The sequence below is a fragment of the Felis catus genome, chromosome A3 (assembly GCF_018350175.1).
Source record: "Felis catus isolate Fca126 chromosome A3, F.catus_Fca126_mat1.0, whole genome shotgun sequence".
In the NCBI taxonomy this organism is placed as follows: domain Eukaryota; kingdom Metazoa; phylum Chordata; class Mammalia; order Carnivora; family Felidae; genus Felis; species Felis catus.
The window spans coordinates 110,051,477-110,075,697 of NC_058370.1; the positions used below are offsets into that span (position 1 = coordinate 110,051,477).

Genomic DNA, 24,221 nt, shown 5'->3' on the forward strand with positions numbered 1-24,221 from the left:
TATATGTGAATGGGTTCCCTTTATTTTGCTTTCTTAGGCAGACTTAGGGGTAAAACGTCCACATTGAGATATCACCTCCAGGCAAGTTCACCAAACCCAGCTACAGGGGACGGAGAAGGTTTTGACTGACACGCATTCATCGGATGGCTTCCACCATGAAGTCTCTGATGAGGTAGCAAGGCAAAAAAGTGAAATCTTTCTCCCATCTTCTTAGGATTCATCAACATATCATACCCCTGAAGTAACTGCTGCCTGGATGGCTCATCTGATTTGTCTGCAAGAACCTGAAAGGAAAAACTTCTTAGAAGAAATAACCAGAAGGATTCCTAGTTACATGCAGCAACACTCATGACTGTTAGCCACTCAGTAAAGCACTACTTAAGATGGGATTTCTGATCCCCTGCCTCAAGAGTCATGGGGTGCTCACTAAAAGCCCAGGTTGCTGGGGCGCCGGGGTGGCTTAGTCGGTTAAGCGTCCAACTTCCGATTTTGGCTCAGGTCATGAGATCGAGTCCCGTGTCAGACTCTACACTGAGCATGGAGCCTAGGATTCTCTCTCCCTCTCCCTCTACTCTCTCTCATAATAAAATAAAAAATAAAAATTCCTGGGGGGGTGGGGGGAACGTAGGTTGCCAAGACCCAAACCTGTGGATTTGTAGGTTTAGCAAATATTCCCAGGTGGTTTGATCTACTGATAAACACAGTCAAGTTTTCTTAACAAACACGAACACCATTTGGAAGTCTTAAATCTACCTCACACAGAGACGCAGGAACTTACAAGGCTCCCCTGCCACAACAGGCGATCTGGTTCCACCATACCCTACAATAGCAATACCAAGCATCTGGCTAACAATAGGAGTGCTGAGGCCAGACGTACTTATTATTTTAAAGGTTTTTTTGAAATACTACAAAATTTTGTTTCAAGTTTTTATTTGAATCCCAGTTAGTTAACACATAGTGTAATATTAGAAATACTACAAAATTGAAATATTTAAGATAGTGAAATAAATCATTACCTTCAGCCGGACATCAATGCCCATGTTTTTTAAAAACGTCTGTTGTTTTATTGGACCCAGAGAAGCTACTTTTCCCTCTGCCATTCTGCGCAAATAACTGAAGTCCACATCAGCTGTTAGGTCTGCGGTTCCCGGGGCGATAAGGACATCATGAAGCTTATGGCCACAAAATCCCTTGAAAATAATTTTAAAATGATGAATTTTTGTCCTTTGGTGGTTATCAAGATTAAGGAAATGCTATCATTTTAGTACATTTTACATAACAGCTGTTAAAAAGAAAAACGTAGCCTGAATCAGTGGTTTCCAAACTCTTAAAACAGCAACCTTTCTTCAAATGAGATGCTATGTGGAAAACCCAATATAAAGTGCCGCCTGGAGTGCCTGAAGATGCTGCCCACAGTGATGGAATAGAGAAGGAATTATAATACTATAAATGAATATTCATGACAAAACAACGTGATATTACAATGCTAGCCACTGTAGAAGCCAAAGATAAAGATCTTCAATGAGTTTCAAACCTAAAAACTTAATAGAGCACGCCAATTAACTTTTGAGAAGTCATCTTGCTGAATTATACGTACTCTGAAGGTGTCTGTCTTAGTCCCATCATGACCATAATCGGCAATCAGCGCAGCCCCTCCAGTCAGCGCAATGCGTTGAGAAAGTTCCTGAATAATTACACCAGCTTCAGGACACACTTCCACGTGATCCCTCGTTTCATCACTCTAGTAAAGGAACAGCTGCATCAAAATGCATCACTGAAAAAACGGTTTCCTTAGGGTTTTTCTATAATGAGCATTTCTTGGTTACAATACACTCCTTCTCAATACGCATTATGTTGTCCACACTCAACTTTCCACATGACGTCCTCTTTATTATATGGAACTCCCTAGTGCTTTGATGCCGTCCACTAAGTTTACAAAGATACTTTAATTTCAATCCCTCTTATAAAAAGGCATATGCCTCCCAAACCCCTAGATGGCTGGTTCATTATAGTTTTATTTATGGTGATATTATGCTCGTAATTCATATAAATATATTCCCCTGGGCTGAATGCATGGGAAAGGAATTTTTGTCTGCCTAGAATAGTGCCTGGCAAATAACAGATGCTCTAAAATTTGTGCTGAAAGAACAAATGATATAAATCCAATATAACAAGATAGACCCTAGCAAGTAAGTATGTTTTGATACCTTCTTTTAGGGCAAAAGATACTCCAATGATATGCCCTCTGTCTAGAAACCTCAGCTCATGACCTTGTACCTGAGGCCATAATTTCCCAAGATATTCAACTATTTACTAAGGGTCCTTAATAAGTGCCTAATAGTCTAGATGATTCTTTTGATGTTTATTTATTTTAGTGCCCATTAGTCTAAAAAGTGAAATGACAGTATTAGAACTTGTCAACTTGACTAGTATATATGACATTACACTAACTCCTGAGAAAATGGGAAAAAGCGTTGGTCTTTATTATGAAAACCTGTATTAACTTTTGCTCCTTCCTAATATACTCTTAAAAATGAAGTTTTGGGGTGCCTGGGTGGCTCAGTCAGTTAGGCCCACGTCATGATCCTGCACTTCTTGGGTTTGAGCCCCACGTTGGGCTCTGTGCTGACAGCTCAGAGCCTGGAGCCTGCTTCAGATTCTGTGTCTCCCTCTCCCTCTGCCTCTGCCCCTCCCCTGCTTGTACTCTGTCTCCCAAAAATAAATAAATATTAAAAAAAAAAAAATGAAGTACTGACCTGCCCTGATCTTGCCTCTAATGGCACAGAGCTAACAGGTATGGAGTCACACACACTTAGCAATTGAGTCTCTGCTCTTCGTACTGCTTACTAGAAACAAGTTACTTCAACTTGCAGAGTGCTTCCTCATCATGTACACACAAGGCTTATCGTGAGGCTTAAATCAAACAATAAAGCACTTAGCCCCCAGCTTTATTATTTTTTTAATGTTTATTTTTGAGAGAGAGAGAGAGAGAGAGAGAGAGAGAGAGAGAGAGAGAGCACGCGTCCACACACGAGTCGGGGAGGGGCAGAGAGAGAGGGAGACACAGAATCGGAAGCAGGCTCCAGGCTCTGAGCTGTCAGCACAGAACCCAACGCGGGGCTTGAACTCATGAAGTGCAAGATCATGACCTGAACTGAAGTTGGACACTTAACCAACTGAGCCACCCAGGTGCCCCATCCCCCAGCTTTATAAAATACATTACTGTGGTTGAACTGTAACCCCATGAGATTAGCCACTTCAGGCATAAACTGACACCTCGGGGTGCTGTGGTGACATACCTACCATCTTCGACCACTCTTCAAGATGGCAGATTCTGTCACCATTTGCCCCATTCAAATGAGAGGGAAAGTCATTGCTCCCTCTCTCGTGAGTACCACTCACTCAAGTCAAGAACTGAAAACAATTGTATCTCCCAGGAGCAGGGGGTTAGCTCTTGGTAGCTATGAATTTGCTTCTCACTCAGGTAAAACTGGGAAGCTAGAATATGAAAAAACAGAAATGCCCCCAAGCACTCAGGTTGCTATTTGAATTTAATTATGCTCTGGAAAAAAAAAAAAGTAATTGATAGGTTCATGTTTAAAAGCTCCTGTGATTTTGAAACAAGTAACTTCTGAGGAAAAAGTACTTAGTTATGGCCCAAAAAGTAGACCTTTTTACAACATGCAATCCAAAACCTAAACGTTCCTCACAAGTATAGGGTTTTTTGAACCCTAAACACAAGAATGGCTCTTGTGATTACTCCTTGAGGGCAAAAGCAGCAGCAGCCCATGAACCATCTTGGCAGTGTAGAATGAAGCTTACATAATCGTTTGAGAATTAAATGAGAAAATACAGAGTCACATATACAAAGTACTCATTAAACAGTTGTCGCATTACTGTACCATCAGGTAGGCAATACTATCACCGCGTGGTAGGGAAGTGAGTGAAGGGAGAAGGTGAAGAACTTGCAGAGTAAGTGCTTACTAACTTCCCTGTTACGTTAAGGTCACGCACCCAAGAAAGGATTTTACCCCAGGCTCCTGACTCGATAGCCTCTGCACTTCCCACTCATAAAATGCACCGCATATGTTAAGAGCAAATCTCTCCTGGCCCCTGTAAAGCAGTAACTCAGAAAACAAGACTATGAGGATTCGCGTGGTATTCCTACTCGTATGAAGACTTCCGCTGGGGTGACACAAGGCGCCAAAACAAACCGCAGTTTATCAGAAGCTTGGGGATCAATATCGATGAATACTTCTCGCCATCCTTGCGGAGTTTTCTAAACACAAAATAACACATAAAAACTAATTCTTACAAGTTTTTTCCTCAAAACTGCCTCCCAAAAATAACTATTAATTTTCTCCTGTCATATACAAGATAGATGACTAACATTTACAAAGGATTTTACCACTTAAAATCACTTGAAGGCATTACTCCAATTCCTTCAAACAGTAAGATGGACAGATGAAAACTACTAGTATTGGTTAGATAAGTGATGGAGCTGAAGATAAACTAAGCAGCATGGAAAGTGCCCCCTAACATGGAAAACAGACTCTGAAGGACTAATCAAAAGCTTTTGCTAACAAATCAATGCATGCTCTTAGCCTTAAAAATTACCAGGACACATATATTACCACCAAATCATAAGTCTGCTCACTTCAGTTTCAATGAGGAAAAATTTTAATCTTTGGATATCAAAACTATTGGCTAAAACGTAATCCTTCCTTGCAATAAAGCCATTTACCATGTTATATTCTCACATATCTTTGTCCTTGGAAAAATAAGCTTTTTTATTGAAATTCAAATTAGTTAACATACAGTGTAATCTTGACTTCAGGAGTAGATTCCAGTGATTCATCTCTTACCTATGACACCCAGTGCTCATCCCAAAACGTGCCCTCCTTACTGCCCATCCCCGATTTAACCCATCCCCCCCACCTCCCCTCCAGCAACCCTCCATTTGTTCTCTGTGTTTAAGAGTCTCTTATGGGAAATAAACATTCTTAATAGTTACCCTAAGACAATTAAGATTCTACTTAACCTTTTACTTTTGCTTTTCAATTATTTATATTCATCAGAATTCCAAACAGAGCTAACTTTAACAGTAATCAAATACCATTCACGTTTATTCTTCCAACATAAGCCCCTTTGTTATTCAATTATAAATATGACTTTATCCCACCAATACCTGAAACTTATGCACAGGAAGAACATCAAAAAATTCATGCGCAAGATAAAAGCTGTACCCTATTTAAAAACAGAAGGAAAAAATAGTTTCAGCATTAAGGCAATATCTAATCGTTCTTTTGAACGTCAACAAAAGAAAGCGCCTAGCGGATTGAGTAGGAACCTGAGGTGGCTTCCACAAACATCGCTACCAGAGAATCATCCACCTCAGGCCCTGCTTCGCCTACTTTGAGAACACGCTCAAGACCAATTACTACCGTCCTCATTTTCCACATATCCGGACCCGACGGCCAAAACATCCCAATTATCAATTTAACCCTTTATTCATCACAGGGCATGAAAGAAATTAGAACCCAAATTTGTTAGCTAAAAGAGGCTTTGAACTTCCTAAAATCATCTGAGACAGCTGAGCCCAGGACTCGCCGAGGTGGCTTGTCAAGGTCAGACCACCACTTTAGGTGGGAGCAGAGGTCCATCAACATAGTGGATGGTCCCTGCCGAGTGCAGGGATTTTCCCACCTCTCTGAAGGTAAGCAAGGATGTTCAAAAGATGAGACAGTTAAACTCAAACCACCTAACTCTGCTTCCATCAGTCCCCACCGCCTTGGACTGCCTCAGCGTCAGTGCTATCTTAGGGTCAGGAAAAACTTAAAGGTACAATAGGGATCTATCTACATTTTTGTGCAAAACCATATGAAAGGCATTTCTCCTTATTATTAGGCATGTTATTTTTTTAATACAATGCTACCTTCTAGAAACAAATTTGCTATTCCCTATGAGTAAGGGTCCTGGTGGCATCGCGTCAACGTACTATAGTGCTCTACACGTTTGTGGTCGCCTATCATCGCTGGGATGGGTGGTAATCAAAATCAGCTCATCACGCAGTGTAAACTAATTACCTTTTGGAACATCTTGCAGATCTCGGTACCAGGAAATTGGAATCCCAGATTTAGTAACACCTTTCATATATGCGGGGGATCCAGGATTTCGCTCTAGAGGGACCTTCTCTTCAGTCAGTGTTAATGCTTGAATCTCACTCAGTTTTTCGCTCACCTCTACCAGATGTATTGAAATGTCACAGTTTTTCAGCACAGATCCCAGCTGACTGAACACCTAAATACAAAAAGAAAGAAAAAAATGGCAAAATACAATGTGTTGAGTAGATTTTAGGTTTTCTAACCATTTCCCTTAACACTTTGCTCATGTCACAGAAGTAAAATTTGGTTTCAGAGGAACGTCACACAAGCCACTCTCCAGCAGTCCGTGAGATTCATAAGCTATCAGTTATTACAGTCTACATCAAAGACGAACAATGCACAATTTGGTTTCCTAATGAGAAAAATTAGAATTAAGACTAGCAAACAAACATTAAAGATTTAGCATCCAGTAAATAATCAGACTAGGGAGTCTAAAGAGAGAACAAAAACATGAAATGTATATATCCCCCTGATTTTATGAAGCTGCTATGTCTATGAAATAATCTCATCTTTGAGATGTTTCAACTGTGTTCTCAGGAAATCAAATTCGAAGGGCACTAAAAACTTGACAGTTTAACTTCGCAGTTCTTTCAATTTTTAATTTTTTTTAGCCACACACATTTATAACTGTTGTAAACATGAGGAAAAAAGGAGAACACTGATATTTTATCAATATCTCAATGCTAAAAATTCAATGCCAAGGCATAAAGTACGCCAATAGTATTTTTCATTTGAATGTAATTTTCACTGCTGATTTGCCTATTTTTGAGATCTGAATAAGCAGGTATAGGCTAATAATAAGACAATTTTTCCAAATTTCGTTTGGAAATGAAACTACAAATGGAAAACTTCCCAAGAGAAAAATCCTTCAGAAATTATGATCAAAAAATGAAAACAAGTCCGTAATTATGTCTTTGTCCATTTTCTTAACATTCTTTTAAATTCTTTAGCTTTTTAAAGTTCTTAGGAATTGATCTAAAGAAGCATCCTGTATGCATTTTAAGAGCTGTGGGCTTGATTTTTATTGTACCTGAAACAAGACAATATTATTTGAGAACCTTATTAAGTATTTTGTATACAAATGACTTTGCCAATTTAAAGCGATAAAATAGAACACTGGAAACCTAAAACAGTGGTTCATTTCTTTTACCCCCAAATATGATATAATCAGGATTATCTGTCAGATGTTACACGTTTTTAAAAATCCTTTGATTCCAAATTTCAAGCAAAAATCATACTGCATCAAGACATTCAAATGTATACTGAATATGTTTTTGTTTTTAAAAGCCTAATGGATTCCAAAACAGTGTAACTACAAAAGTTTAACAAACACAATTACTTATCATGTACTATAAACAATATTCCACCTCTTTAGTGTTTTTACAAAACATTAGGTAGAGTGCTAGAAACAACAATACATGGAAAGATACCGCATCTTTGGTTAAAGTGACACGACCCTTCCCTTCGAAAACGTGTCCTCCCTCACCCTCAGATGCCACCACCATCATTTCCTGCTCTTTCTTTATAAATGTTCCTAATTGCATTTGTATCACCAAACACAAATTGTTGAATGTTGACATTTGGGGATTTTATATAGATACAATCATATGATCTGGATTCTTTTACAAATTGTTATTTTCACTCACAAGACACTGAGGTCCATCTGAGTGTTGTGCATTCTGCTGTGATTTCATGCAGTTTCACAACCCTTGATATTCCACTGTATGTCTGACTGTACCACAATTTATTGATCTATTTTCCCATTGATAGGCATTTGGGTTGTTTCCATTTTTTTTGCTCTTCTAAATAATGCTGCTGTCTTCTTGACCATGTTTCCTGGTACACATCTGCACTAGCTCCTGTAGGGCACACGTCTAGCAGTAAAAGTGCTGCTGGCTCATATAGTATAAGTTACTGTGACGTTAGCAGACGATGCCCAATAAGCACGTCTCAAAGTGCTTACCCCAAATTACACTCTTACAAACAGTGTCTGAGAGTCCCCATTGCTCCCCATCTCTCCATCCTCAACAACCCTTGGTGATGCCAAATGTGCTAATCTTGCGGACACAGTGGTATCTCACTCTGATTTTAACTTTCATTTCCTTGACTACCAATCAGTCTGAGCATCTTTTTGTTTTTACTGCCCATGAGGACTTCCTCTTTCATGAAGAGCCTGTTCACATCTTTAGCCTGACTTTTCTATTGAGTTATCTGTCACCTTCTTAATGATTGAAAGGAATTCTTCATGTATGCTAACTACCAGTTCTTTATGTGTTGCAAATAACTCCTCCCACTTTGCAGCTTGTCTTATCACTCTCTTTATGTGTCTTCTGAAAAATTTTTTTAATGCTTGTTTATTTTTGAGAGAGAACCAGAGCATGAGCAGGCGAGGGGCAGACAAAGAGGGCTCCAGGCTCTGAGCTGTCAGCACAGAACCTGACGCGGGGCTGGAACTCACAGACCATGAGATCATGACCTGAGTTGGAAGTCGGAACGCTAAACCAACTGAGCCACCCAGGCGCCCCTACAGTGTCTTTGAAGAATAAAAAATTCCTAATTTCTTTAAAGAACAATAACTTCTTAAATTTAATGTAGTTGAAATTATCCCTCTATTCATCTTTACCTTTATGGCTTCTGCCTTTTATATAATTCACAAATTCTTCCCACCTAGAAGACAAATATATTCTCCCATGATGTCTTCTAAACGTTTTAAGCTTTTCCCTTTCACATTCTCCCCTACCCTCACTTTTTAGATTACAAACAGACAACAGTAAGTAATGATTCATTATATCATTCTGACATTGTATTTTAGCGGAGAAAGAGGAGGTAAGGAGGGAGGACCGAAAGCCACTGAAGTCAATGAAGTTTGCAAACAAATCAAAAGAACAAAGGTTCAGGCAAGTACACGAGACTCTGAAGACGTTCCTTTTATTACTTACCCTCAAAATATCTCCCGAGAGGGTACCCCTGCCTGGGCCCAGTTCCACCAGTTGGAAAGCTGCATTTTTTCCAGTGGCCATCCATTCACTAATGAACCATATACCTAGCAACTGCGACAAGGAAAAAAAAAAAACTATACTGAAATATTATAGCGTAAAAGTATATAAAACTCCAAGGAAATATGCATTTTATGCCAGAAAGCAAAATATTTGCCAATGACCACATGTATGTCATTTACTATGTACACATATGTATGCACACCCAGAAGCCTCACGGAGGTGGCATTACAAAAGACACCACTTAGGAAGCCTAGTAACAGAGCACCATTAAAAGGCAGCCCCACTGTAAGAGGTCCCCTGACACAAGGAAGAGGCTAGCACTTCCAGAAAGGTGCTGCTGTTGGAACAGCAGACAGACACATGAAATAAGATGATGCCATTTCTTACATTCATATGACTGATACGATTACATGGCTTTTTAGGCACAATTACCATTTTTAATACCTGGATTCCACTTCCTCTTGTGTACTACTTTCTATTTCTAAATTCATCGGGGGTTTTTATGTGGAAATCAATGAACTGGAATTCCTGAGGAGAACTGAAAATTTGTGAGGGGGGTTTCCACTGGAACTACGGTACAACCACGGCAGGGTGGGGCCTGAGACCACACCTCGCCCCACGAACTCCTCAGGGTTTTGCAACTTTTCTCCCTTCACTTTTCTCTCTCTCCTATCTCTATTATTCTGTATTCCTCCAGCACATAAATGATTAAAAATTAAAACTTTTGATGAATCACAAAAGCAAAGGTGTAAAAGACTACTTACTACAGAAGAATACAACCTGATCTGCTCTCAAGTGTTTGTGATACTAGCTTTTTAAATTAATGTTTGTTTTGAGAGAGAGAGAGGCATGCAAAGACAGAGGGACAGAGAATCCCAAGCAGGCTTTTTTTGCACCTTTAGCACACAGACCAACGCAGGGCTCGAGCTCATGAACTGTTAGATCATAACCTGAGCCAAAATCAAGAGTCAGACACTTAACCAACTGAGCCACCTAGGCACCCAGATATTAGCTTCTTTTATAGTTGAAATTGACGATTACCTCCCCAAAGATCTGACTTATTTCCGGTGAAGTAATGAAATCTCCTTTTTCTCCTAGCATGTCACGATACACGTAATATCCCTGAGTAAAAAGAGAACGTGGAGAAAATGGATTAACTTTCAAGTAAGTTTTGTAAAACACCCCTCCAGAATCTTACATAACGTATACAATGACATAATCATTTGGTAAGAAAGTTCCGTCTTCTAAATAAACATGATAAGCACAGTGACTTGATTTAAACTTTACACAGCACCAATCACATTGCAGAACTATACTAGCCCAACATGACCCCTCCTTGACCATCAAGGCAGAAGCCACGCCACGTCCCTCTCCACACCCGCCAGCCCCTCCCTGCTCCCAACGCCCAACACAGTAAGATCCTGCCTGCCCCTCCCTCCAGCCTCCTCTCCCCAATTCTCACTGTTTCAAATTAGCCACGCCTGCTGGTGATGTTGTTGCCTGACCTGGATGCTTGGGAAAAGGGAGTGTTCATTTTGTGAAAACTTACCAAGTTACATACCTGTGGTTTATGCATTTTTCCATATGAAGTTTATATGTCCATGAAAAGTTTTTGTTTGTTTGTTTTTTTAATTAGCCCTCTTTGTCCACAAACCCATGCCATTGCAGATGCTCTCCTTTCTCCCCGCCTGTTCCTCCCTGGCAATCTTACACTCAATCAAAGTGAGTATCCGCTCAAATGTCACCTTCCCTGACCTCCTCCTCCGGCCCTCCAACTTCAGACTAAATGCAGTGCTTCCTTTTATGTGCTTATTTATTTATGTATCTGTGTTCCTCACCAAGAAACACCGTTATTCGGGATAGAGAACTATCTTATTTACCATACTATTCCAAATTTCAGCATACTGTCTAAACTTCAAGAAATACTCAAGAATTCTGTTAAAAATTCCTCTATGCTCCTCAAGCCCCTTCTTTCGCCATCTTACTCTTTGCAGGTGACCTGGGCTCCAATCTACACAGGAAGTAAAGAATGTTACAAAATAGGACTGACTCAGCTTCCTGACCCCAACTGGCCTCCACCTGCTCCCATTCGTTCCTCGGAACTCAAAGGATGAAATGCCTTCACCTTCTGCTCTTACCCAAACCTAACCCCCCACCTGTGCTCTAGACCACTGCCTCTCCTCACACAGCCCTCATAGGCCAGGATCTTGTTATCATCCCCTTCTCTTATAGCTTTAACTTCTCTCTCTCAGCAGCAGAAATATACTTGAGTCACTCTCAACTTAAAAAAAAAACCAAAAAACAACTTTTCACTTCATACAGCATCTCCCCCTCTAGGCTTTCTCTTCATAAGTGAAGATTGCAGGGATGTTTTTGTGGTGCATTACAAACCACTCTGGTAGCCTAATGAAGGCTATGGATCCCTTCATACAATGTTTTTAAATGCAAGACTTTAAAACTCATAGGGTTAAAAAAAAAAAAAAAGAAAAATACTTATCCAATATTTAAAAACTAAACTGATGATATAATAATATACATGCAGCTTTAGAAGTATGTTAATAAAGCCAAACTTAAGGTCCAATAAGTAACAAAGTTTTGAAATACGGATGAGCGCAATGCTATTGTGAGATACCTACGATCACTCTGTTGGGTATGACAACATCAGTGATTTCCACTAATGTTAAGGTCACAGGTATTATTGATGCCACAGGATGTCTCCTCTGTTCATAATGAGAGAAATGCTAACTTTCAGAAGCTAAGGAGGTAAATGCAAATTAAACCCATGAGATACCACCTCATGTTAGGTCACCATCAAAAACACAAGAGATGACAAATGTCGGTGTGGATGTGGAGAAAAGGGAACCCTTGTGCTCTGTTGGTGGGACTGTAAAATGGTACAGCCACCATGGAAAACAGTATGGAAGATCCTCAAAAACTTTAAAATAGAATACCATATGATTCAGCAATTCCACTTCTAGAATATATCCAAAGAAAATGAAAACACTACCTCGAAAAGAGACCTGCACCTCCATGTTCGCAGCAGCATTGTCTATAACAGGCAAGACATGGGAACAGCCTGTGTCCATCAATGGATGAATGGATAAAGAAACTGTGGTATATAAACAGGAGGGCACATGCAGCCACACAAGGGATATCCCTGGAGCATGTGGTTCTGGTGACCAGGGGAGACCGCACATAAGGTACCAGAAGACCTGTTTTACACAAGGCCACTACTTTCAAGACCAAAAGATGTAGCTGGTTTAATACATATATACAAACACAGAGAGTGAAACAAAATGAGGGGACAGAGGACTATGTCCCAAATGAAAGAACAAAGCAAAATCACAGAAAAAACAGCTAAATGAAACTCAGATAAGCAATAACCCTAATAATAAAGAGTTCAAAGTAATGGCAATAAAGAAACTCAGCAGACTTAAGAGTGAATGAATGCAGTGAGAACTTCACAAGAAGATAGAAAATATTCAAAAAGAACCAGTCAGAGCTGAAGAATATAATAACTAAAATGAAAAATATCCTAGAGGGACTCAACAGCAGATTAGAGGATGCAGGACAGATTAGTAATCCAACAGGGTAATGAAAAGCAAACAAACTAAAGACCAAAAAGAAAAAGAATTTAGGGGTGCCTGGGTGGTTCAGTTGGTTGAGCATCCAACTTAGGTTCAGGTCATGATCTCACAGCTCATAGGTTTAAGCCCCACATCGGGCTCTGTGCTGACAGCTCAGAGTCTGAAGCCTGTTTAGATTCTGTGTCTCCCTCTCTCTCTCTCTGCCCCTCCCCTGCTCGTGCTCTGTCTCTCTCTCTTTCAAAATAAATAAACCTTTAAAAAAATTTTTTTTTTAATGAGAATAAGTTAAAGGAATTCTGCAACATCTTCAGGCATAATAGCATTCACATTATTAGGAATCCCAGAAGGATGAGAGAGAGAGGTTGGCGAAAATCTTATTTCAAGAAATAATAGTTGAAAACTTCCCCAATCTGAGGAAGAAAGCAGACATCCAGGAAGCACACAGAACACCTAACAAGACAAACCAGGGAGGTACACAAGACACATAATAATTAAAACCGCATAAAGTAATGATAAAGACAGTCTTTTCTTTTTTCATTTTTTAAAAATCTTTATTTTTGAGAGAGAGAGAGACAGAGTGAGAGCAGGAAAGGAACAGAGAGAGAGGGAGGTGCAGAATCCAGAGCAGGCTCCAGGCTCCAAGCTGTCAGCACAGAGCCCAACGTGGGGCTTGAACCCATGAACCATGAGATCATGACCTAAGCTGAAGTCAGACGCTTAACCGACTGAGCCACCCAGGTGCCCCGATAGAGACAGTCTTCAAAGCAGCAAGAGGGGCCCCTGGGTGGCTCAGTCAGTTAACCATTCGACTTTGGCTCAGGTCACGATCTTGCATTGCATGACTTTGAGCCCCGTATTGGGCTCTGTGCTGACACTTCAGAGCCTGAAGTCTGCTTTGGATTCTGTGTCTCCCTCTCTCTGCTCCTACCCAGCTCATTCTCTCTTAAAACTAAACAAACATTAAAAAAAAAAAAAATTTTTTTTTAAGAAGCAAAAGAAAACTGTAACATACAAGGGAAACCTCATAAGGCTATGAGCTGATTTTTCAGCAGAAACTTTACAGGGAACAAAGGAGTGCTATATTAAAAGCACTGAAAAGAAAAGACCTACAACCAAGAATACTCTACCATGCAAGATTAAAATTCAGAATAGAAGGAGAGACAAAGAATTTCCAAAACAAGATAAAGGAGATCATCATTACCAAACTGGCCTGACAAGAAATGTTAAAGAGAGGGGAGGAGGCAAGATGGCGGAAGTGCATGGAAGCTTTTTGCATGTCTCGTGTCCACGAAATACAGCCAGACCAACACTAAACCATTCTACACACCTAGAAAACTGATTGGATTAACACAACAATCTGCACAGCCTGAACCACAGAATTCAGCAGGCACACGGCGTGGAGAGCTGAACTTGGGAAGCGAGAAGCCGTGGAAGGTAGGGAACCACTTTTGCGGGTGGAGAGAGGATGGAGACCGGAGGCGGGGGGCGGGGGGGGGGGGGTGGCACGGATATGGGAAAAGTATCTAAAAGTATCTAAAAGCAGCTAGAGGAAAAAGTGGAAAATTGGAAACAGCCGCAGGGACTAAATTAAAAAGGGAGAAAGGAGAGGGTTTAAATTCCATTAAGACTGTAAACAAAGGGAGCACAAAGGCTGCAACTCAGCCGCTCAATACCTAGCGGTGCTCCGGTGGGAAGGGCGAATCCCCAGGAACAGAGTGGGGTCCAGGAGGTTCTCGGGCCACACAGGGAAAAGTGGTTCCACTAATGAAAGGACATTTGGTAGAGACTGTTGAAGCCACCTGGTCCCAGTAGACCCCAGAAGGCAGCCACATTCGCTGGTGCTGGGGCAAGGCCATTGAGAGTGAGGCCTGGTGCCAGATGTGTGTTGTGATTTTCCATAATCCCTGAAATGCTGCTGCTACACTGTCTTGCGACCATTTTCTGGGACAGGCTTGCACCTGGCTGCAGCCTCAGGACATCGGCAACAGCAGGGTACAGCAGGCATTCCTGGGTGCAGATGACGTTCGGCCATTGCTCATTCGGCTATCGCTCGGTGAGACCATCCCGCAGAGGGGCACAATGGGTCAAAGCCACAGTCCTTCAGAAGTAAGGGGCCAGGGAAAACAGCCGCATCTGAGACAAAACTTGGGAGAGAGGTACTGCCTGGGGCCTGATCATGGAGAGTGAAAAAGCGGGGAGTGGACAAGAGCTGAAGACAGAGGATGGGTGTGCGATTGCTGATCCGGGAGAACAGACTGGGTAGCTGCGAGGCACCATTTTCTCCACTCCCGTGCATGCGCCTATGCACCTGCAAGTGCTGCAACAATCCACCCCAATAGGCTAGCAGTGCCATCTAGTGGACAGCAGAGCTGTTACACTGAGCCCCACCCAACTGGGCCAACCTTGCTCTTTAAGAACACAAGTCTCACCATCGGCTTAATTTATGGACAATAAAGAGCTACATAGACTGACTTCTAGGGGAAAATGAAACAATTTCAGTCCTACTTTAATCTGTTAGCAGGTTCATCTATTCAATTTTCTTTCTTTTTTTTCTTTTTCTCTTTTACAATTCTTTTCTTGAATACAGAAAAAGAAAAAACTCATTTTTATTTTCAATTCTTATTAAAAATATCTTTAATTTTTATTACTATATTTTTTGCTTTTGTGTAAATTTTTTCAAATTCTATTCTACTTCCATCATTCTAGTCTACTTCAGTGTATTCATACAATCTTTCAAATTTTCATACAATCTTTTTTTTCTTTCTTTTTCTCTTTTCCATTTCTTTTCTTTTTCTTGAATGCAGAAAAACTTCATTTTTACTCTCAATTTCTATTAAAAATATTCTTATTTAATTTTCATTACTATATTTTTGGCTTTTATGTAAATTTTTTCAAATTCTATTTTACTTCCACCATTATTTTAGTCTACTACAGTGTTTTCACTTTTTCAAATTTTCAAACGATTTTATTTTTTTCATTTCTTTTCTTTTTTCTTAAATACAGAAAATGAAGAAATTCATATTTATTTTTAACTTTTATTAAAAATATCTTAATTTTTTTCTACTATATTCTTGATTTTTGTGCATATTATTTCAAATTCTATTTTACCCCCATCATCTCATTTTAGTCTAGTTCAGTGTATTCATTTTTTCAAATTCTCAAACGATTTCCTTCCCCCCCCTTTTTTTTCTCTAATCTGTCAAACCACTTTCAACACCCAGACCAAAACACACCTAGGATCTAGCATTATCTATTTGATTTGTGTGCATGTGTGTGTTTTTAATGTTTAACTTTAATATTTTTTTAATTTTAATTTTTTTAATTTCAATTTTTCTACCTCATTAATTCCTTTTCTCCCTTCAAAATGACAAAACAAAGGAATTCACCCCAAAAGAAAGAGCATGAAGAAACAACAGCCAGGGATTCAACCAACACAGATACAAGCAAGATGTCTGAACCAGAATTTAGAATCATGATAATAAGAATACTAGCTGGAGTCGAAAATAGATTAGAACCCCTTTCTGTAGATATAAATGAAGTAAAAAATAGCCAGAATGAAATTAAAAATGCTTTAACTGAGCCGCAATCATGGATAGATGCAGCAGCGGCAAGGATGGACAAGGCAGAACAGAGAATCAGTGATATAGAGGTCAAACTTATAGAGAATAACGAAGCAGAAAAAAAGAGGGAGATTAAGGCAAAAGAGCATGATTTAAGAATTAGAGAAATCAGTGACTCATTAAAAAGGAACAACATCAGAATCATAGGGGTCCCAGAAAAGGAAGAGAGAGAAATAGGGGTAGAAGGGTTATGTGAGCAAATAATAGTGGAAAACTTTCCTAACCTGGGGAAAGACACAGACATCAAAATCTAGGAAGCACAGAGGACTCCCATTAGATTCAACAAAAACCGACCATCAATAAGTCAAATAGTCAAACAGTCAAATTCACAAAATACTCAGGGAAGGAGAGAATCATGAAAGCAGCAAGGGAAAAAAAGTCCCTAACATACAAGGGAAGACAGATCAGGTTTGCAGCAGACCAATCCACAGAAACTTGGCAGGCCAGAAAGGAGTGGAGGGATATATTCAGTGTGCTGAATCAGAAGAATATGCAGCTAAGAATTCTTTATCCAGCAAGGCTGTCATTCAAAATAGAAAGAGAGATAAAAAGTTTCCCAGACAAACAAAAATTAAAAGAGTTTGTGACCATTAAACCAGCCCTGCAAGAAATTTTAAGGGGGACTTTCTGAGGGGAGAAAAGATGAAAAAAAAAAAATATATATATATATATATATATGTACACACACACACACACACACACACACACACACACACACACACACACCAAAAACAACAAAAGATTAGAAAGGACCACAGAACACCACCAGAAACTCCAACTCTACAAGCATCAAAATGGCAATAAATTCATATCTTTCAGTACTCACTCTAAATGTCAATGGACTCAATGCTCCAATCAAAATACATAGGGTAACAGAATGGATAAGAAAACAAGAGCCATCTATATGCTGTTTACAAGAGACCCACTTTAGACCTAAAGACACCTACAGATTGAAAATAAGGGTATGGAGAACCATCTACCATGCTAATGGTCAACAAAAGAAAGCCGGAGTAGCCATACTTATATCAGACAAGCTAGACTTCAAAATAAAGACTGTATCAAGAGATGCAGAAGGGCATTATATCATAATCAAGGGGTCTACAGAGCAAGAAGACCTAACAATTGTAAACAGTTATGTGCCAAATGTGGAAGCACCCAAATATATAAATCAATTAATCACAAACATAAAGAAACTCATTGATAGTAATACCATAATAGTAGGAGACTTCAGCACCCCACTCACAACATTGGACAGATCATCTAATCAAAAAATCAACAAGGAGGGGTGCCTGGGTGGCTCAGTCGGTTGAGCGTCTGACTTCAGCTCAGGTCATGATCTCACAGTTCATGAGTTTGAGCCCCGCATCGGGCTCTGTGCTGACAGCTCAGAGCCTGGAGCCTGCTTCGGATTCTGTGTCTCCCTCTCTCTGCCCCTTCCCCGCTCATGCTCTGTCTCTGTCTCCCAAAAATGAATAAATGTTAAAAAAAAATTTTTTTTTAAATCATCAAGGAAACAATGGCTTTGAATGACACATTGGACCAGATGGACTTAACAGATATATTCTGAACATTTCATCCTAAAGCAGTAGAATATACATTCTTCTCCAGTGTACATGGAATGTTCTCCAGAATAGACCATATACTGGGACACAAATCAGCCCTAAGTAAGTACAAAAAGATCAAGATCATACCGTGCATATTTTCAGACCACAATGCTATGAAACTCAAAATCAATCACAAGAAAAAATTTGGAAAGGTAACAAATACTTGGAGACTGAAGACCATCCTACTAAAGAATGAATGGGCTAACTAAGCAGTTAAAGAGGAAATTAAAAAGTATATGGAAGTCAATGAAAATGATAGCATCACAACCCAAAACCTCTGGGATGCAGCAAAGGCAGTCATAAGAGGAAAGTATATAGCAATCCAGGCCTTCCTAAAGAAGGAAAAAAGATCTCAGATACACAACCTAATCTTACACCTTAAGGAGCTGGAAAAAGAACAGCAAATAAAACCCCAAACCAGCAGAAGACAAGAAATAATAAAAATTAGAGCTGAAATTAATGCTATCGAAACCAAAAAAACAGTAGAACAGATCAATGAAACCAGAATTAACAAAATTTGATTAACAAATTTCTTGGAAAGAACTAACAAAATTGATAAACCACTAGCCAGTCTGATCAAGAAGAAAAAGGACCCAAATAAATAAAATCAAGAATGAAAGAGGAGAGATCACAATCAACACAACAGAAATAAAAACAATAATAAGAGAATATTATGAGCAATTATATGCCAATCAAATGGGTAATCTGGAAGAAATGGACAAATTCCTAGAAACATATACACTACCAAAACTGAAACAGGAAGAAATAGAAAATTTGAACATACCCTTAACCAGTAAGGAAATAGAATTACTAATCAAAAATCTGTCAAAAAACAAGAGTCCAGGGCCAGATGGCTTTCCAGGGGAATTCTACCAAACATTTAAGGAAGAGTTAACACCTATTCTCTTGAAGCTTTTCCAAAAAATAGAAATGGAAGGAAAACTTCCAAACTCTTCCTATGATGCCAGCATTACCTTGATTCCAAAACCAGACAGAGACCCCACTAAAAAGGAGAACTATAGACCAATTTCCCTGATGAATATGGATGCAAAAATCCTCAACAAGATATTAGCCAACCGGGTCCAACAATACGTTAAAAAAATTATTCACTACAACCAAGTGGGATTTATACCTGGGATGCAGAGCTGGTTCAATATCCACAAAACAACATGATTCATCACATCAATAAAAGAAAGGATAAGAACCATATGATCCTCTCAATAGATGCAGAGAAAGCATTTGACAAAACACAGCATCTTTTCTTGATAAAAACCATCAAGAAAGTAGGGATAGAAGGATCATACCTCAAGATCATAAAAGCCATATATGAACGACCCAATGCTAATATCATCCTCAATGGGGAAAAACTGAGAGCTTTCCCCCCAAGGTCAGGAACAAAACAGGGATATCCACTCTCACCAGTGTTGTTCAACATAGTATTGGAAGTCTTAGCCTCTGCAATCAGACAACACAAAGAAATAAAAGGCATCCAGATCAGCCAGGAAGAGGTCAAACTTTCACTCTTCGCAGATGGCATGATAGTCTATATGGAAAACCCAAAAGATTCCACCAGAAAACTGCTAGAACTGATTCATGAATTCAGCAAAGTTGCAGGATATAAAATCAATGCACAGAAATCGGTTGCATTCCTATACACCAACAATGAAGCGACAGAAAATCAAGGAATCGATCCCATTTACAGTTGCACAAAAAACCCACAAAATACCTAGGAATAAATCTCACCAAAGAGGTGAAAACTATAGAAAGCTTATGAAACAAATTGAAGAAGACACAAAGAAATGTAAAAAGATTCCGTGCTCCTGGATAGGAAGAACAAATATTGTTAAAATGTCAATACTATGCAAAGCAATCTACATATTCAATGCAATCCCTATCAAAACAACACCAGCATTCTTCACAGAGCTAGGGCAAACAATCCTAAAATTTGTATGGAACCAGAAAAGACCCCGAATAGCCAAGCAATCTTGAAAAAGAAAACCAAAGCAGGAGGCATCACAATCCCAGACTTCAAGCTATACTACAAAACTGTAATCATCAAGACAGCATGGTACTGGCACAAGAACAGACACTCAGATCAATGGAACAGAATAGAGAACCCAGACATGGACCCACAAACGTATGGGTAACTAATCTTTGACAAAGCAGGAAAGAATATCCAATGGAATCAAGACAGTCTCTTCAGCAAGTGGTGCTGGGAAAACCAGACAGCGACATGCAGAAGAATGAACATGGACCACTTTCTTACACCATACACAAAAATAAACTCAAAGTGGATGAAAGACCTCAATGTAAGACAGGAAGCCATCAAGATCCTGGAGGAGAAAGCAGGCAAAAACCTCTCTGATCTTGCCCACAGCAACTTCTTACTCAACACGTCTCCAGAGGCAAGGGAAACAAAAGCAAAAATGAACCACTGGGACCTCATCAAAATAAAAGGCTTCTGCACAGCAAAAGAAACAATCAGCAAAACTGAAAGGCAACCGACAGAATGGGAGAAGATATTTGCAAATGACATATCAGATAAAGGGTTAGTATCGAAAATCTACAAAGTTTTCTACAATCTATCAAACTCAACACCCAAGAAACAAATAAGCCAGTGAAGAAATGGGCAAAAGACATGAATAGACGCTTCTCCAAGGAAGACATCCAGATGGCCAACCGACACATGAAAAAATGCTCAATATCACTCATCATCAGGGAAATACAAATCAAAACCACAATGAGATACCACTTCACACCTGTCAGAATGGCTAACATTAACAACTCAGGCAACAACAGATGTTGGTGAGGATGCGGAGAAAGAGGATCTCTTTTGCATTGTTGGTGGCAATGCAAGCTGGTGCAGCCACTCTGGAAAACAGTATGGAGGTTCCTCAAAAAACTAAAAATAGAACTACCCACGACCCAGCAATTGCACTCCTAGGCATTTATCCACAGGATACAGGTGTGCTGTTTCAAAGGGACACATGCAACCTCATGTTTATAGCAGCACTATCAACAATAGCCAAAGTATGGAAAGAGCCCAAATGTCCATCAAAGGATGAATAGATAAAGAAGATGTGGTAAAAAAAAAAAAAAAAAAAGAAAAAAGAAAAAGAAAGAAAAAGAAAAAAGAAAAAAAAAAGATGTGGTATATGTATTCAATGTAGTATTACTCAGCAAGCAATAAATAAAATCTTGCCATTTACAACTACGTGGATGGAACTGGAGGGTACTATGCTAAGTGAAATTAGCCAGAGAAAGACAAAAATCATAGGACCTCACTCACATGAGGACTTTAAGAGACAAAACAGATGAACATAAGGGAAAGGAAACAAAAATAATTTAAAATAGGGAGGGGTACAAAACAGAAGAGACTCATAAATATGGAGAACAAACTGAGGGTTGCTGGAGGGGTTGTGGGAGGGGGGATGGGCTAAATGGGTAAGGAGCACTAAGGAATCTACTGAAATCATTGTTTCACTATATGCTAACTAGTTTAGATGTAAATTTTAAAAAACAAAAGATTAAATTAAAAAAAAAAAGAAAGTAAATCCTAAGAGTTCTCATTACAAGAAAAAAATTTTTCTCCCTTTTTGTTTCCTTTCTTCTTAATGTATCTACATAAGGTGGATATTAACTGAATTCACTGCGGTAATGTCACAACATGTGCACATCAAGCCATCATGCTGTACCCCTTAAGCTTATACAGTGACGTACATCAATTATTTCTCAGTAAAAATGGGGGAAAAAAAGAAGCTAATGCAAATAGTGTAATTTTTATTCCCATCCAAGGTCACAGCCCCGTTTCTATTCAAGGATCCCTAGGTTAAGAAACTCTACTTTCAAATGGTAGCTACGTTTGTGGTGAGCATAGTATAAGGTACAGTCATCGAAATCACCATGTTGTACACCTGAAACTGTGATATTGTATCAACTATGCTCCAATTAAAAAAAAAGGTTTAACAAATTTTAAATAAAAATTAAGGCTGATTTAAAAAAAAAAAAAAAAGCCTCTACTCTAAATTCAAAGAGTTTCCTCAAGGCTTAATCCAGAGTAACCTTCGGTTCTCTAAATATATTCTTTCAGATTCCTTGGATTTTAACAGCATCCATACGCTGGTGAACAAATTAATATATGCATATCCAATCTTTCTCAAGAACTCTAGACCCTTAAAGCCAGCTGCTCACTTGCTGTCTCTGCCTGGATGTCATCACCAATATGCATCAAATGCACCTCCTGATGTTCTCCCCTTGCACTAACACAAAAGTCTAAGTTCCAGGAAAGCCTTGAATGAACTGGCTCCTCCCTCAAACTCATCTACTTTCCTCACCATTACCTGCCACCCCCAGTCACCACCCACCAGCCATACTGGTGCCTTTTTTTTCCTCTGTGAATGCCAAGACATTTGCCAGCTCCAAAACTTTGTACTTCCCCTTCCTCCATCGGGGACTCACTCCCAGTTCTTTGCCAGGCTGGCCCATCTCAACCATGTAGCCTTTCCTGGCCACCTACCTACCAAGGGAACTTTTACAACCCCTACTCCCACTGCACCACTTATTTTCAACCCCACCAACCTGCTGAGGTTTTTTTTTTTTTTCTTCTTTTCCTTGCCTTCAGAAGCACTTGCAACAATTTATAATTATCTTGTTTCCTTATAGATCATTTCCTCACTAGAACATAAGTGCCATGTTCCACTGTCCACTGCAGTATTCCCAGTGCCTGAGATAGTGCCTGGCCCTTTTGGAGCCTGAATCAATGATGAATGAACCCTCACTCTAACACACAGATGTTTGTTCTAAAGTTTCTCCCTATGTGAACTGTTGGTATGTGGTAGCACTGAGTACAGGTATGAAAGGATCCCTGCCTTCACCACATCCAACAGCAATAGGCTAAACAAACCCCAGAAGTCCAGATTTCATATTTCGACCCACCAACAGGTAATACATTCTAAACCAAAAGGACCCCAGCTTTCACCAAGTGGCCTTGTTGAGCAGAGAAGGAAATCCAGGACAGAGAGCAGGGGCAGTGCTTAATCCTTGAAGCGTAAAGACTTACACCTTCCATTCCCCAAAAGGAAACCCAGAATATGCTTCCAATGCCTGCTAATGCCATCCCAACACAGACAAAGCTCCAGGACTAAATTCATAATTCCAGATGCCTATTGTAGATTTCCACTTAAGTCCTGTCTGCACTTCAGGTTCATATATTGGATTGAATTCTGTCCTTTCCCTCCCTCTTAAAGAGGCTACTGCTCTTTCTCCTTCTACATTCCCTTCTCCCAGAGAAATGATACCACCAGCTACCATCAATCAGCCCAGGTAGGAAAGACATCCTCATTTCCTAAATTCAGTGGGTTACACTGCCTCCTGAACAGCTTTGGAATTCGTTCTCCCTTCTTTATGGCACTGCCACTGACTTGATCCATCCCTAACCACCTGACACTAATTCTCCATCTCCAGGTCTGTGGGAGTGGCTCTTCCCCTGTAGAAGGCACCACCGCTGCCTGGACTTGGGGCTTCCCTGTGCACGCCCCTCCTGGCTCACACCTCAAGGCCGCTAGAGCAGGGCCTGGTCCTCGGGCTCCCCGACTGGTACCTTGGCGGGGTTGGTCAAGACCTCCTTCATGTACTCAGCCACAGTGATGGGGCCAGTTGCTTTGATTTTGTACACAAGATGCCGCAGCATTGGTGTCACCTGGTTTTCTGCCGGCTCTCTCCCGGAACTGAAGTATTTCCCTCTCCAAAAACAGGGAATGACTGCGAAAAACAGTTAAACGGGACCATGAAAAAATCTTAGTTTCTTTGCAAGTGCAAGCAGCCTGAGTGCTTCCGAAGCAGCTGCGTTAACTCTTAATCTCGCACGAAGCAAGCCCACCAGGCGCCGGCAGGAACGCACAGTGCCCGCGACCAGCCATTTGGGGTCTGAGGCTGGACTCGTCTGCACCTCAAAACCCCCAAGAGGCGTCCTGCACCCCAGGAGCGCCCAACTGAGGAAGGCACCCCAGACAGTCTCTACCGCAACCGGGGCTCTGGCGAGGCGAACGCTTACCCGCGCGAGCCGCGGAGCACAGCGGACCCACGCCTACCCTTGCAAGGACTCTCATGCCGAACTTCGCAGGCTGCAGCGCGCACTCTCGGGGTGTGGAGTAAAGCCATTTCCGGGAGAGAGCCCGCCCCTGCAGGAAGTACGTCACTCAGGCAAACGAAAGGAGGCTCTGGGCTGTTTGCGCGTGCTGTGCTGGTA

General features: G+C 40.3%; 1 protein-coding gene across 3 annotated transcripts; it reads right to left on the reverse strand.

The window, feature by feature from the left end:
• NDUFAF7 (NADH:ubiquinone oxidoreductase complex assembly factor 7) lies at nucleotides 1-24,191 on the reverse strand. 3 transcript variants are annotated; one of them, XM_019827677.2, is made up of 10 exons: nucleotides 24,064-24,191; nucleotides 23,574-23,734; nucleotides 10,205-10,285; nucleotides 9,104-9,214; nucleotides 6,087-6,300; nucleotides 5,189-5,247; nucleotides 4,169-4,279; nucleotides 1,598-1,741; nucleotides 1,017-1,190; nucleotides 1-284 (listed from the first exon to the last, which is right to left on the reverse strand). In XM_019827677.2, exons 1-10 carry the CDS (start codon nucleotides 24,131-24,133, stop codon nucleotides 72-74), a joined length of 1,338 nt encoding a protein of 445 aa, XP_019683236.2. In that variant the 5' UTR covers nucleotides 24,134-24,191; the 3' UTR covers nucleotides 1-71. The 3 variants fall into 3 exon arrangements, with proteins under 3 accessions (XP_019683236.2, XP_011279457.1, XP_019683237.1); XM_011281155.3 differs by having other exon boundaries at nucleotides 24,027-24,163; XM_019827678.2 differs by lacking the exons at nucleotides 23,574-23,734; nucleotides 24,064-24,191 and adding an exon at nucleotides 24,027-24,060.
• Nucleotides 24,192-24,221: the final 30 nt, after the last annotated feature.

Coding starts and splice junctions, on each gene's coding strand:
- NDUFAF7 (XM_019827677.2), bottom strand. CDS start 24,133: ATGGCTTTACTCCACACCCCGAGAGTGCGCGCTGCAGCCTGCGAAGTT. Junction 10,286..23,573: donor TCTTGACCAACCCCGCCAAG/GTACCAGTCGGG, acceptor CTTTTTACTCAG/GGATATTACGTGTATCGTGA. Junction 4,280..5,188: donor TTCCTGTGCATAAGTTTCAG/GTATTGGTGGGA, acceptor TTTTGTGTTTAG/AAAACTCCGCAAGGATGGCG.